At 43.4% G+C, this 15970-nt stretch overlaps 1 protein-coding gene across 3 annotated transcripts in view; it reads left to right on the top strand.

Annotated features, from left to right (window-relative positions):
• The window catches only part of ABCA1 (ATP binding cassette subfamily A member 1), a 97152-nt gene that overhangs the window by 32092 nt on the left and 49090 nt on the right, over positions 1-15970 (top strand). For all 3 annotated transcript variants that reach the window (XM_040580571.1, XM_040580569.1, XM_040580570.1), the window contains one exon: positions 14471-14592. In XM_040580571.1, the coding sequence (XP_040436505.1) occupies positions 14471-14592 (122 nt within the window). The remainder of the gene's footprint in view (positions 1-14470; positions 14593-15970) is intronic.

The following is a 15970-nucleotide window of genomic DNA, read 5'->3' as shown; positions in this document are numbered from 1 at the left end:
CATTGGGTTTGCAACTCTCCTCAATGCCATTTTAGCAGAGGATAAAGTGTTTCCAAGAAACAAGCTTGCTTCACCTTTTTGAAAGGTGAAGATACAGCTTTCTCCTGGCTCTGAGACACGCTTTCTTTGTTTCTTCATTCTCTCTAAAGGGCTTCCAAATACTTTGTTCTGCAGTGCCATGAGGTAATATATCAACAGGTAAAAATAAAGCCACTTTGGCTGTTGTTAACAGTTGCGCATATAAGCCAGTCTAGCAGGTATTGACTTCATTGCTTTTATTTTCAGGTGATCCCAAAGGGCATGTTTCTATTTTTCTTGAAACCAGCCCAACTAAACAAAAATGGAGCAATGGAATAGTCAGAGGGAAACAAATATTGCCTGAGAAATTGCATCAGATATCAGGCTATTATTCCACGTGCCCTGCCTTTCCCTGTTGTTTGCTGGATTAGTGTCACTTCTCTAGGAGAAACATCAGCTGGGTGGCATCCTCTGCTGATGTTGCACCCTGCTCCACAAGACAGGTGTTGGGACTAAAGGAGTCCGCAGCCGGTCTGGTCAGTGCTGCTGTTATTTAAGAGGTAAAAGAAGATTGTGGAAGGCTTGGGCTGAAGAGCAGCCTTGGGAGAGGCTTTCTGGTGGTGTGGGTCCTACTGTATGATTATCAGATGCTCAGGGAAACAGGATGTTGTACATTACCTGCTAGATGATGTTCAGGTGATAGCTATCTCCCACCTCAGTGTCTTCTCCCTAACAAAATGACTCCACACCCTTAAGCTAAACAACCAAACTGATTCTTACACCTGCCTAATTAAGCTGGTTTCCTCCCTGATTTCATCCTGAAGGATCCTAGGAAAAACCAGCCAGGCTAGACTGAGGACTAACAAACCATACGTCCAGGTGGCCTTCATCCCCAGAAACACCTGCAGACACCAGCTGTGGCACTGTGGCATTCCTGCCATCATACAGTTGCACATAAATATACAACTGGGTTCTCTGATACTGTGCTCCATAGTGACACACAGGCCCTTGCCTTTCCTTTAGGCCAGGGAAAATGTTGCCAAAAATACTGCCCTGTATTTAGATATATTAGATGTATAGTTAGATCTTGACTAAGGATCAGGATAGGGATGGGTGGGAGGGCTGTTTTACCCTTGTGTTCTCAGTCCTCAGCAGAACTCCGCAGGGCATTCCTGGCCGCTGCTGCCTCCCAGCCCAGAACATCCAGCCGGGAAGGGGGGGGAGCCCAGGACTGCATGGGAAGCACTGTGACTTCTGCTTTGGTCAGGTGCAGTGTGTCAGGATGGAGGAAGTGGAAGAAGCTGCTAATACTGGGTACTTGGGTTGCACAAGGGGTTTTGTACTGTGCCACGCTGATTGGGCAGTTAGAGATTCAGATACACATGGCAGTCTTCCCACATTTGCCTAATTAATTTTTTCTTCAAGTCACTGAGTTGCTGAGCAGGCACAGACTTGAGTGTCCTTAGTTACTGTTTTTGTGAGTGGAAGTTGTGCAGGCAACTGCAGATCTTCTGGAAAAACCTTTCCAAAACATTCTTGAAAGGACACGCTAAGTCCCTGTGTGAATCCAATGGATCTGTTATTTTCCTATCCTAAACTGAAACTGGGACGCTGACAGTCAAGAAGCATGCAAAGGTAGAGAAGACTTCTTATGGCAGTATGAGTCTCAGGCTGGGTGTTGAACAGTTAGCTACGCAGCTTTTGTAGTGAGGTGGCATGATACTTGCTGAACTAAACATTTGCACAGTTACCACTTTCAATAGTCTGCTTCTGCTTTCCCTAATATTTTGAAGCCAAAGATAAGATTAAAGTAATAAAATGATGTTGGCAGAAGTTTAGGCACAAAGGTCTGCTGCAGCATTAAATCTGTTACCAGGAGCATCATACTTGTTTCCCTTGGGGTTGTCTCTGAACTTTCAGATGTTTCTGTGTAACAGCATTGTTATTGCATAACTTTGCTTAGAGGCTGAGATGTGTAAGCAGGTAACGGCGTGATGTACATTGCTGTGCATGTCTTCTGATCTGCAGAACTGGACTTCGGTGCTTGGTCTTGGTCTTAACTTCCCTTCTGATGAGGTGCTTTTGAAGGAGAGGTTTAGAAGAATTACGCCAGCTTAGGTTCTGGATCAGTGTGTATGGATGTGCATGGGAAAGACTGAATTCCCTTTGAACGTGGAATATTAAAACCCCATGCAATATTACATTAGATCTGGCCTTGCTGTAGTGTCTGCACTATGCTAGGTTACAGGAGCTGGAGAAAAACATTTCTGAGAATCCTATCACAGAATGCTGTATGAACCCTGGGAAAAACACAAGGGAAGTCACAAGCATGAGAGCATTGGTCTGTACTGGTGAAGGTCTGTGCTGGCGATTTGATTAAGACTAGCTAACCTGGTGGTGCCAGCTAGTGATCCGACTGCATGCAGGGAAGCCAACAGTGCCCGTATCCACAATTAGCAGCACAGCTATTCCAACAGATACCAAATCACTTTACCTTAAAGGCACTGTCTTTATCTTGCTATTAACCTGTCTAGGTTACAACACAAAGAAAAAAAGACTTGCTTACTGTGCTTGTCACAGAATAAGTAATGTTTGCATGTATTGCAGAAGCAGGACAGTATTAAAAAGTTCTGGGTGCTTCCTTTTAGTCTTGTAAAACTCTTCAGCCTGGTCTGTCAATGCTGACTTTTATTTTGAACCAGTGAATAAAATGGAGAGTGTTAGTAAACAATTACACCTTTCACACTCTCCTATTATCTTCCTCCTTTTGTATGCAGCCTTATCAGTACAGCTTGCTAATACCAGCATTATGTTGCTGAAAACTTATGCTTGGTGTTAACTTCTATTTGCATTTATTTTCTGTTTTCCACTGACACACTTTCTGGATTTGTTCTTCGTGACTTCTAATCTCAGAATCTCAAACTGTGTGATTGGTGGAAGATTGGATTTGTTTTATTTGAGCTATAGTCTGAGGTCGGTTCAGAGAATAGGATAGAGACTTTTCACATTGAGTTCAGTATTAGTAGTCCCCTAGGAAATTTATACCACTGTCATCTGGTGAAAAGTTCAGCTTTCTTGGGGGATTGCCATGAGGGTAAGCTTTTATGAGAATGGTGATTATGAAATTGCCACAGTTGGAAGAATTCCTGTCCACTTCAGTGTCTGACTTGGTACTGAGGCTAGAGTGCCTAATTTGGATCTGACCTCCTTTATCTCTCAAGTTAATATTCAGCTTTGGAACCTTATCTAATAATAATACATTCCACTTTCAGTGTGTATTACAAGCACATACTAATTTTTACAGCATTCTTGTGAGCTAAATAAACAAACAGCTGTCAAGGAACTGGAGCCCTCATTCTTAAACACAGTAGGATGGGGCAGTTTTTAATGTAGTCAGGATGCAGTAAAAGGTGATGGCTTTGAAATACTGTTGATGGTGAGCCAAAGTTCATTTTTACCTAGACAAGAAGATAGACCATTGCTTGGCTGAACTTTTTGAAAATCCATGGAAGTTCAGGTTTTGTATGCAGCCTATTTAAAGGGAAACAGATGCTGTTCTATTTAAATATTTTTGGTCATAAAATGAGTGAGTGCTAGTGCAACATATTCTACCACCTGTTGCTAAATTTCTTTGCAGCTTCAACTAACTGCAACATTTTTCACTTTGAATCGGGGTTTTTTTTGGTGTTGCTGTGTTGTCAAGTAGTGGTTGTATCTTGTTGGAGGTGGATTTTTAGTTCAGGTTACAGGGATTATGCTTGTATCTTACTTCGCACACGCTTTCCGAAATTCTGGAAAAATCCTTTGAAATTAAATGCAAAAGTTGCAGAATAAAAAAAGATACATAGTTTTCTGTATTAACAACTGTTGATAATTAACTGAGTTTGTTAAAACTACATGTTGTTTATGCCTGTGTGTCACGAAATCCTCAGCTGATGGAAAAATTGGTGTTGCTCCGAATGTAGTGGAGTGCAGCTCATCTGTTAGCTGAAGATCTTGCCCTAGCTTTTTTTTATGCTGACCTGGCAGCACTAAGCTATATGTGGAGGAGATTCAGGCTGATGTGACACACATCCTCTGCAAACAGTCAAAGTTTCCTTCCCTTTCTGATTTAGTTTTAAGGATGGTGCAATAAAAGATCCTTTTAAGGGATTTTAAGTAAAGACCCCTTTCCTGTGGGTTTTGGTTGTGCGGCTTTTTGTGGCCCTTGCCGCACCCCCCTGCCCTGCCCTTTCTGTTCTTCTACACCTCTCTTTTTAGAGGCAAATACTACCTGAGTTAGTCCCTAAAGATGCATTTTTGGTTGACACTGGCAGAAAGTTTGCGTGAGTTAATAAGCACGAACTGTTCATCTCAGGGAATCCTTTCCTGGTAGTTTCAATCTGTTTTAGCAAGTACAGCTGGAACATAACTGCATTGTATCTGAGGCTGAGGGAGCATACATATATGCTAGAAGGGGTTTTGTTGGTGGGACAAAAGACAGTTTGCTGCAAAGATAGCAGTATGTCAAATCTGGGTGCTTGTTCTGACTTGTGACAACTGGCTGCTTAAGAAAAGAAAGTAGCAGCTGTTGTCTACCCAACAGAATGCTACTTCAGAACAGCAGAGAAGTGCTTTGTCACTTGAGACAACATGCAGACATGAAAGTGCATTGTCACTTTCCTCATAGCAAAATCACAGCTATGTGAACATGGTCAAGTTACCAGGTATTCCTGCTCACCTGTGCTATTTTCCTGCTCTGTTCCCATACTTGCCCATGGCCCAGCAGATGGGGAAAAGTGTGCTGCTGTAAAGCCAGGGGACAGAAGTCAAGACAATGGAGAAGCCCTTTAAGACCACAAGTGTTTTCAGCTTCCTGGTCCTTTTCCTTCCTTATCATGTTAGCTCTTGCTGCTACTGAAGAAAGTGCAAAGAATTTTACCAGTGCACCCACAAAAGTAATGTAGATCTCTCCAGCAGTCTGTGCTCAATTTGCTTCAGGTTAACTGCACTGCTTTGGGACTTTGGTACACACTGCTGTGTTCTTAAAGCAACAAGAGACGATGCTCTTTTCTGTGTCTACTAGTAATGCTCTTGTCCTCCGTGTAAAACACAGGTATCGGTGCAAGTACTCCAGGGTGTATTTTCAGTGGGCAAGTTATGTCAACACTGAAGGGAAGGAGTGGTTAGTATATTGACAGTCCAGAAGAACACCAGCCTGAAGGATGAGCTCCTCAGACTACCAAAGTGGAGCATGTTGGGAGCATCCTGATGTGAACAGCAGTATAGTGTTGCACTGAAGATACAAGAGTCTTGATCTCTAACCAAGACTTTATGTGAATTTAGGTAATCCATATCTACTAAGCATCTGCTTTTCAGTCTTTCCCAAAGATTGAGAAAATTCTGTAATTATTGCAAAGTGCTGTTGCTCAACAGTCTAATTTATACTAGTGAAGAGGCTGAATGGTTGCAAAGGTTGCCCTAAACTAGGCAAACAAAACATAATCTCTTGGTTTAGTGCTGAAGCTTGATTTATTTTTTTCCCCTTCCTTTGGACTTGAGTCTCAAAAGTAAAAACCAAACTGGTATCCATAAGGATAACTTTCCAGTGACCAACTAAATAGAAACATAGGGAGCAGTCATGAGAGGTTGAAATAATTTAGATGTAGATGTGTTTTCAGTGTAAGTAGACCATGTTTCTGCTTAAATGGACTGTAATGATTGGCTTATTCTTGTTAATCTTTAGCATTTTTTGCTACCTCGTGGACTGGTTTGTTCAAGGTGGCTTCTGCTGTATGCTAGGTGAGGGGCATTAGGACTTGGCAGTAAATCCAGAAGGAACAGGTCTTCCTGAATGTGTGGGAGGCAAGAGCCACTATGATCTGCTGACTGCAGACTTGGCATCTTGTTAAACTTTAAAGTCACATGCGAGTCAGGTTCCTCAAATTTGTGTTGAGTGAGAGGAGGGGAGCCATGGCAGGGTAAGGCTTTCACCCAAGGGAGGGATGACTTTTTCTTTTCTCATCTCCTGTCTATGTAAGGCGAAACAAATACAAGTACGGTACAGTCAGGATCCTGGGCAGCTCTGTTTGCTGTTTTCCTTGAGGTTCATTGTTACCCATGCCAGTTTTGTGGGGAAACCCTTTAAAACCAGATAGCTGGTGCTATGATAAGTTTCAAGTAGCATGACGCTGCTGGAATGGTTCTGCCTGCTTGTCTTGGGTGTTTAAAATGGTTCTGATCTACGTGTATTCTGTCTGCATTTGAACCAGAAGCCTCCCAGATGCATGCTGACATAGCCGGCTCATGAAAACCCTTCTGCTGTTAGTAATGGTCATTTGATTCAAATGTCCAGTTCTACTTTTTCCTGTGAATGAATTTCCACTGAATTAAAGGTCACTTGCTCAAGTACAAGGAATTCTGGATGGGCTCCTCCTGGTCACAAGTGCAAGGAATTCTGGATGGGCTCCTCCTGGTCACAGCTCATACTTTCAACTTCTGCTTAGCTCCATACGTTTTAATACTATAATGTTATTCCTTGTATGCTCACACCAGTGTTTGTCGTTAAATAGTGGTAAGTGGCTGGATGTGATCATGGTGTTTGTTTTCCAGCCTGTCTATTGATTTTTATTTTTTGTTTAAATGTATTTTACTGTGTCTGGGTTGATGTTTTGAAACATCTAAAATTGTGTATTATCTAGGTCGTAATGTTCCTAGCGCAGCCGAAATCCACTCTTAACAGCAAACCATTCTCATTAGAAGCACTTGTCTAAGGTGGATTTGACCTCTAGACACAGTCTCCATAGCCTGTACCAGTCCTAAATGTGTTCTTTGTACCACTTGTGAAAACTTGTTGCAATAATCGAGTCTTGTATCTGGTTACATCTGAGTTCTGTCATCTCTGTGGCTGACAAGCCCATTCAAAGGCTGAAGAATGTGCGGTCTGTCCTTGTTTTGTGAAAATTAGCAGGAGAATTTTCAAGCAGTTATCACGGCTGTGCAATTGGGAGCTCTGCTTGGGATTTGCTTTTTAAACCAATACAGTAAAGATACTTAGCCTGCTTCGGTTTTTTGCAGTGTTAAAAACCTGAATAATTTTTTTTTCTGTTTTTTCATTGGCAAGCTGCATTTCACAGTTGTCTGTGCTGATAACAGAATTTGTCTTGCAGCAGGGGAAGACACAAAACTATCTCTTCTGTGGTGTGACACAGGGCCTGGGGAGGTGTTGGGTGTATCCCTTCACAGGCAGAAGCTCAGCAGGCTGTGCTTCCTGGCAGGGCTGCTGGTGACCAGCCCACCCTGTGACTATTGCTTCTGTGCTTTCTGTCTTTGCTTTTTGATGTGGCGTCTTTCTGTTGTCATGTGTGTTGGGCCAGGGGGCATGAAAGTATTTAGGACTTAAAGTTCTACCCAAAGAGAGGTATGAGCCTCATGTTTGCAGCTGACTTTCCATGCAGGTTGAAGGTGGGATCCCAGCTGGCTTAAATGTGCTCTGCATCCTTGAAGCCAGCGTGCCTCCACTGAAAGCTACCTGAGGACTGGTCTCTTGTGCATACACCAGTACATGGTGTCAGCTATGCTTTCTGCTAGAGCGGTTGTGCTGGCTGCTATTTTTTTAAAGCTCTTCTAAGCAAAAGTGGTGACTTGTAGAGGAATAGATGGTCCCAGTGCCTGCAGTCCCAAAATGAGAGGGAATGCATAACATTCCCCTCTCTTCCAGGAGAGAACCTAGCTGCTGGAAGTGGGTGGCAGGCTGCCCTCTCTCTCCTCACATCACCATTTGGCATAGCAAATACGTGGAAATGGTGGGCTCTGGTTAAGCAGGTGCCCACTTGTGTATTAGTTAAGGTCTGCAGAGGCAGCACCGTTGCAGCCTGATGGACACAGAGCAGAGCTGTAGCCTACTGTAAAAACACGTCAAGCCATGGCTGCAGAAGGAACAGCACTTTGACTGTGAGCAAATTAGGCTTGTATTTTCACACTAGCCGATCCTGCACAACAGGCCTGCTGAGCAGCTTGATTTCTTGTCAGCATATCAGGGTACAGCTGTCCAACTTGTTCAGAGGACAGTTTTAGCTCTTGCCAGTATCAATAAGGATACAGGCAGCTCTGAGAGCTATTCCCACCACACAGGGGGAAAGAGTACCTTGTAAGAAAAGGAAAATGAAAACACAGGAATTGCTTTTTTAAAAAAAAACAAAAACAACCAACCTTTAAAAATGTTGTTTTATCCTGCTTTCTGGAAATTTTGTCCAAAGTTAGGAATATAATGAGGGCAGATTAAATGTGCTTCCTTGCCCAGCACTGGCCCATCTGAAATGTTTGCTTTTCACATTGTAGACAAGGGTCATTGGCTCAGTAGGGTACAATGCTGTAACAGGCTTCACCATTAGATCGCTGTTTCCTCTGGGTGATTGTCAATTCATAAGACATTCTGTCTTTGTTTCCACTGTTGAACTTGTTTGAAAGCCTATTTCTATTTCTATGGAAAGCAGCTTTGGGCACCTTCTGTTTATAAATCAGTGTTGAGTAATGAGCGCAAAATCAGTTGAAGTGTTCAAATGCACCAGTCATGTACTCCTGAGGAATACTTCATTGAAAAAGTAATACAAAATTCCAGTGTATGGATTTTTGTGGCAGCACTTCGTCTGCCTGCTGCCTCACTGTGTGAGGGTTTGCTGAAAGCTAAGGCAGGTTTGTAGCCAGAGTCCTTGTAGTAATCACATGTGCTACCAGTAAATGCTTTCAGCTGCTGGAGCTTCAGCTCCTGGTCTCAGCTTCAGTCCCTTCATGTGCTTGTGTCTTGCAAAAACACCTGTTGCTGGGAGTATGACCAGTGGATGCTGTGGATGAAGCAGGCCTGTGTAACCTGGGAGCCTCATGATCTTGTCCTCGGGTCTTGCCCGGGTGCTGTGGAGCCGTATTGCACAGGCTCGACAGCTGGCTGTGCAATCAGGCTGGCGTGGGCGCCTGAGATGCAGCCCTCACGTGAGAGCACTATGGAGGTGCTGCACACCCACCTCCCTTGCTGTAGATTTTATGTGAGTAGGGAACCGGGAGCTGTGAATCCAAACTCTGTGCAGGGAGAAGAAAATGCCTTAATAGCTCACTTGTCATTCTTCCTCAGCTTTGCTCCTTCTGTTAACTGGTAGAGACAGGTGCCTCTGCCTGTGTTGTGCTGGGAACCCGCTTGTACAGACTGGTCTCATTTGGGCACTTGTGGAAACCTGCTGACTGTAAAGAATGAAGCTGAAACTTCTCATACCCCATCCTGTGTCACCATTTCATCTTGCTGTGATGCCTTAATACTGCTGTTATGGAAATCATTGGGTTGCCCTATGAATGATCTGTGTGGTGAGAAATAAAGGGTCATAATCTAACACTAGCTTCTCTGTCACCTTGGTACTTGGTTGTGAGGAATACAGGCTTAGCCAAAGGCTACTAAATCCTCCAACCACAATGGATATCCAGAAAATAACATAATTGTTTTCTGCCTGGTATGTTCTATCAGGGAGTGAAACCCCCTGAAGATAGTCATGTTTGTCGATGGGACACACTGCCTTGCTTTCCTCTCAGCTTCTGAATTAACTTATGGCATGAGTCCCCTTTTTCTCCGTCTTTCACCCAGTTCTTTGTGGGTATTTACAGCAGCTGTGAAGCCAGGAAGTAAACGGTAGATCAGACTGTTTACTTGTTTTCAATGAGCTTGCTAGTTTTAAACTGGCTGAAAATCTGGTTTATTGTAGATAATGGGCACAAACCCTTCAGGCAGAACCCACACAAATTGAAGTCAGACCTGGTGAGCTGTATACTCTACAGTGGATTGAGATATGTTAAAATACCACTTGCATGTCTTTTATTTTTAGAAGGTAGCATTCAGGATATGAAAACTGTAGCCACAATTTCCGTGGGGTTTTGGTTTTCTACCCTATTGTTTACATGGGACACTGCACCATTAAGTTTCTGGAGGAAGGTATGAGCCCTCTGTGCTTCTAAGTGAAGCAAGAAAGAACAGGAGAGAAGTTTGAGGAGAGTAGTCTCGCTCTGTAACCTGTCCCCACAGGCTTCTTTGTCCCACGTGTCTGGGGATCTTCCCGCTATTGTTGGAAATGATCACCGTGTACAGTGGGACCTGTCACGGTCATACTTGTAGTAAGATCAAATTAAAACTGTTTCCTGGCTGTGGTTTTTCTTTCTTTCCTGCACTGAGGCACCTCTTGAGCTTGTGAAAGTAACTGGGGATGTGTTTCTAGATGCTAAAAACCTCTGGCTGTGGAGAATGTATGGACCACGGACACTCTTCACTGCACAGTCAATGCTTCAGTTCTAATCTGCATGGAACAGAAAAAGCCCACATAGCACTGGCTTGCTGTTTTTTATAATGAACGTTTTTTGTTTTGCTATTTGATTTAAGCAATAATGTAGCAATGCTAATTCATGTGGATGTCTTGAGCTCCTTGTAGTTGTGCATTGGAGGTTTTTTCTGTTGTCACAATGTTTTGATCATTCCTTGTTTGAGAATCAGCCTAGCTCTGTGCTGAGGCATGAAGGTGCTGGAAAAGGCTGAGCTGTCAGGAAAATTTACATCTCAAAGATTTATAATGGTGTGCTAGTCCTGTAGGAGATGCTCTGCAATCTGAAAATCGAGAGTTTCTGGTTTCCATGCACAGAATTCAGCCCCCATGGTTGGTTTTAACCGTGTGGATACGAAGGACGGTTGTGCCTTTCATGAAGTCAGTATCTTTGAAATGCTGCCACATGCGATTATCAAATCGTGACCTGTGACTTCAGAGAAGAGCGGTTTTGTGGTTAAGGCACAAGACTTCCAGCTCTGGGAGCTTTCAGTTTTGCTGGAGACTCCCTTATGTGACTTCAGAGAGGACCTTTCTCCTTGCACTGTATTTCACATGAATGGGGACTGTCTCCTGCTTTGCTGTAGTGCCTGAGCTGGAGCTAGGTAGAAAAAAGCATTTCGGCCCCACTAGGCCTGCTGGTATTGGGGTTTATTTGCATGGTTTATAAGCAAAGCCTCTGTTTATGTTCTCTGCTGTTCTGTTGTTGCTCCCTTGGGTTCAGGAACTGAAACTGTATACCACGAGGACAAGCTACCTCAGTATTTCTCCTGCAGACATTCATCTCGCCACTGAATCGGCAAGATGGTTCACATCAGATTTGACAGTCTTTGAGTGTGGTTGCTCAGTCTTACCTCAAGTTCATCTTCACATTTGTGCCTGCGGCTTCTCTCATTGACCAGGAGGGCATACCCTGTGGTGAGGGGAAGCCTGCAGGACTGTGGCCCCCATGGCTTTCTGTTGAAGATAGAGGAGAGGGAAGGAGAGGCTGCAAGTCCAGGTCAGAAAAAGTGTGTGGAGCGACTTCTATCCGATGTGCTGTTGGGATGCCACAGCTGCATTGCTCTGTGCTAGCCAGAGCTGCGCATGGCAATAGCTGACCATACTGATGCTCTTGGTCAATCTCAAGTTTGAGAGACGTGTGAGTTAAATCACGTTTGAGTTGACATATTTTGCCTCACATTTTTTGAGTAAGTTGATAATGTGTCTGAGCTTTTATGGCAGGACAATACTGTAGTAGTTAGGCCTCTCGTTGTAAAATGTGTTCTTCCACTCCAAATGTTCGCATTATTAGGTAAGCTTGGTACATTAGCCTTCAAAAAACTTGCCTGTTCCTTTTGTTTTCTATTTTTAGAGTTCTTTTAACTAATGCTGTTGTATTTCCTTAGGCCCTAGTGGGCAAGCAGTTTTGGAGGAGAATGGCTGTTTTCAAGAGGAAACCTCTATTAACTCTTGTATTTTTGAAGTATCCAGGGCAGGAATTTAGACTTGATTGCAGTGTTCGGATTTTTTCTGTGGTTTAATGTGCAAGCCATTATGCATGCCTCCATGATTGAGGAGGATTGCGTAAGACGCTAAGCCACAAGTGCTGGAAGTAGGACCAGATGAGGTGGGGGAGAAAATGCATGGTAAGGAAGGCTGGCTATTTGCTTAGGGCACTGCAGCAGGATTGTGGTGTTTGGATTAAGTCCCTTGGTCTTGCAGAGACGAGGGGTTGTGACCAGTGAGCACGAGTTTGTGATGAGCTGGCTGGAAGCCAAGCATTGTCCCACAAGAAGTTTTGGTAACTGTATGTTCTGTTCCTTTCATGTTTTCTTCCAAATGATGATGAAAACTCCTTCAGATGTTTGTAGAAGTTGCCTTGGAAGGCAGCTTCAATTTTGAGCAAGTTCTAATGCTAAGCAAGTCTGAAAATGCTTGGCATGACAAAAAGGCAGCAGAGAAATGCCCTGTTAATGCTGGGTTGGTTAATTACAGCTGTGGAGGATGTCAGGCTCTTTGTTACTCCCCATCATGATTATGAACAGGCCAGAAGTAATCCCAATGTAGTTCAGGTTGCTTTCCTGCAATTATCTGTAGAGTATGTCCCCAACCAAGAAAAGCCTGCTTCTCTATGGCAAGAAACCCACAAACAAAAAAGCCTAGGCAAACCCAAGAGCAAAACAACAGTGAGGAAACAGCGAAGTAGGAGAGTTATTGCTTTATTACATTTTTTTAAAAGGTGTGTGGCCCTTTAAGAGGAGCTTAAAAATATTTTAAATGGAGACAGATTAAATGAAAAAGATTGCAAACATCTGATCCCTGCTTGCCAGTGTGCCTTCAGCCAGCTACCCCTTTTGTCCATCTGAGTTTCTGAACTGTTGATGATCTCACCAAAAAATAAACAAGCTGCAAAAGTGTTCAGGGAGTTCAGCACATTTAGGAAGTAACCAAGTAGTCAGGGTAGGGGGAATTTTTCTTCCAGTTGTGGTGAAACAGGGTGCTTTAGCCTCTGCTCGAAAGAAAAGGACGTTTTTGTTATTGCAGGAGCTGGCTCTTTTTCCCAGTTTCTCCCCAGGCTAAGAGAGGGGATAGTGGTTGGTTTTTGGGGTTCAGTGAGACACTTGCACAGTGTGATCAAAACCAGTATATTGCTGAGTGGTCCTGCTCAGGGGGAGAGAGTAGGGCAAGGGAGAATCTTTTGTCCCAGAGTAACCTCCACGTCGCCTCAGTAGAGAGGGGGTAATATACTTTTTCAAGTGGAACAAAAAGGCAACAGGGAATTTGTAACTGGATATGTAGATGAGGGAGCAATGACCGTCAGTAACCCTGCGTGCTTTGTGCCGCAAGAGCAGAGCGTGTGGCTTCCTCCCCTCGCCAGCTGCTCTGCCAGCCTTGGCCCTGGGAAGCAGAAGTGGCACCCGGGCCACCAGCCTCCCCGTTACCACCGGTGGCACCCTGACTGCCCAGTACACTTTTTTCCGAGCGTTGGGCTTTGAGAGTATCGCCTGCCGAGCTAAGCAAAAAAACCATGAACGGGGAGGAGGGTTACAGCTGTTACAGCTGTTCCGTATAGGAGGGGGAAGGTACAAACTCCTGGGGCTCCCTTGCTTTACTTCCCCCTTGGAGCTTGTTGTTTTCCATTGTTAGTAGTGGGCTGTGGCATCCTCTCTAGGTTTCCTAAAGTAGAAAAAGCAGTGTGCCACCTTGCTGGTTGACTTGGCTTAGTCTGGAAATCTTCACCCTGGTAAATCCCATGAGACTTTCTCTCTCAGCTCCTCCTGGCACAGCTGCTTTCCTTATTACTGTTATTTAAGCATAGTAAAGACAGAATTGTGCTCGCTCTGAAAAAAAAAAAACCCAACCAACAAAACACACAGACACCACAAAACAACTCAAAACGGTGTGAGGATTAGTTGCTTAAGCTTCAGGCTCGTGAACTTCAGTAGTGTTATAGAATTATATTTTCCAGATGGTACCCCTCTGATGTGACAGAGGTACAAATTGGTTTTAAAGCCAAGAGCTGAAACACCAATGGCTTCAGAAGGTAGAGCTTTTGCAAAAGAAAATGCAATTAAAAAGCATTTGCAGAAATCTTGCTGAGTGGTTAAAACTGCTTCCTAAATCTGTGTGTGATTCTATATCGTATTTGTCTGTCTGCATGTGTCAGGCTTTGAAATTTATGGCAAAATACATCTACTATTAACATAATTAAATACAGGCTAGTAAACCTCTCGGTGATCCATGCACCAGCTCAGTCTCGTGTTTGATAACACAGGGATTAAATGAAGCTGAATCTTTGTGCAAGGCTAATGCTGGAGTAGGTTTCACCCCAGGGGAGCAGCTTGGTGTATCTTGCTTCTGTGTATGTATGTGCAAATTGAGCTGAAGTAATGATAGTAAAGGGAGTTGTTTCTAAAGGTTCTTTATTTTTTTTGAGATCGACATCGTGGATTGACGTCTCTGAAAGCTGCCAAGTTTCAGAGTACTTTGCCAGCAGCTTCTCTTTTCCCTTTGTGCTATGGTTTGTGTAATTCCCTCTCCCCTATTTGTTAGCTTTGCTTTTCCTGTTCAGAGCTCTCACATGAGTTTCCTTTTGGCTTTGCCCTGACCAGAATGTTGCTTGTTTTGTCACTTTCCAGACTTGAAACTTCGGGATTTCCTGGTTGACAATGAGACATTCTCAGACTTCCTTCATCAGAATGTGTCCATGCCATCATCTGCAGTAGAGGAGCTACTGGATGCAGAGGTCAACCTCCAGCAGGTAAAGAGCACTTTCAGCCACTAATGTAATGCTTGTCTACTGCTTGTTTAACCCTAGTGCCAAGGTCCACCGTGCAGGACACCTCTGTGCTAGGTGTTGTACAAACACAGAGGAACATGTAATCCTTGCTTCTCTCTTCCCTCTTGCCCTCAATTTACTGTCTTATTTGGTTGGAAACTGTAAAAGGACCCGTGTACAAATGTTTTGATCTGCACAAGAAAATAGCCTAATGCCCTTCAGGCTAAATTTAATTTTTTCTTTCCTATTCTTTTTACCCAAGTAAAACATTAATGAAGTTGCTAGTGCTGTTCGGTTTTTTTGGTTTTTTTTTATTTTATTTGATTAGAAATGAAAATGGGGTGGTTGGTTGGTCACTCAGCATGGACTGGAGCATGGCTTCTGTGTGTTGCTGTGTCTTTGATTCCTGTGCAGCAGAAGGAGGCATGCTTTTTGATTTGTGTCTTCAAGACAGTATACTTTTATGTAGTACAAGAGAGTTCTGATCTCAGATGAAATTCCTGAGTGCTACGGTCGTTGCTTTCATAAACATAGGCAGTGGTGACAATGGTCTGGAGCCCCTGGCTTGGGATGGCAGTCTGCCATTGCCAAGCTCAGAACATGTTTTTTGCTACTCTGGATGAATTGGTCCATCAGCATCCTTTCTAATGCAGAAGTCAGAACTGGTTGTTTCCGACTTCAAAGGAAGAACTGTTGTTCTCTTAGGGCAGTGCAAAAGGTTATGTGCAAAAGGAGGAGGAAATCCATTCTGCTTCCCAGCTCCAGATCAGATCTTTTCTTTGAAGTGGAGTTGATTAGTAGTCCTTTCAGACGTTGTTTTCATGTAATTACAGATGCTGTCCCCCTTCGCATGCATTGTCTCATTTTTCAGTGGATTCTCTCAAGCCATCTGGTTTAGTGCAGTTTGATAATTAATTCTAAAAGTTAAGGATGTGTTCTACTAAAAAAAAAGTGGAAAAATTTCCTGCCCATTTTAGGCTACAATTTTTGTTTTACTTGAAACTGATTTGCTGAAACTCAAGCTAGATTAAAACAGAATTGTGCTATGGATGGTTCTGGAAGGGTAACCAGAAGGCTTCAACATAGTCATTCTCCCTTAGCTGTTGGTAAGGCAGAATGATTGTTAAAGAGACAAAAAAGCTAACTTTGACCTTCTGTCATGTGACTGCCCTATTATGTTGGTTGTATATGGCAAAGCCAGTGGAAGGAGAAGAAAAGCTTAGGTTTTGTCTACATACTGTATCTGAAGAGTGGCGAAGGGGTAATCGGTTAGCTAGTTCTTCTTTGAGTGCTTGAAGCTTTGTTCTTGTTTGTGGAGTTTTTGTCCTGATTCTGCCAAGGACACTGGGAGTGATGTTGT

Source organism: Falco naumanni, chromosome Z (assembly GCF_017639655.2).
Source record: "Falco naumanni isolate bFalNau1 chromosome Z, bFalNau1.pat, whole genome shotgun sequence".
NCBI classification, from domain to species: Eukaryota; Metazoa; Chordata; class Aves; order Falconiformes; family Falconidae; genus Falco; species Falco naumanni.
Note: the sequence above shows the minus strand (reverse complement) of the source record. Positions and strands in the feature narration are given on the sequence as shown.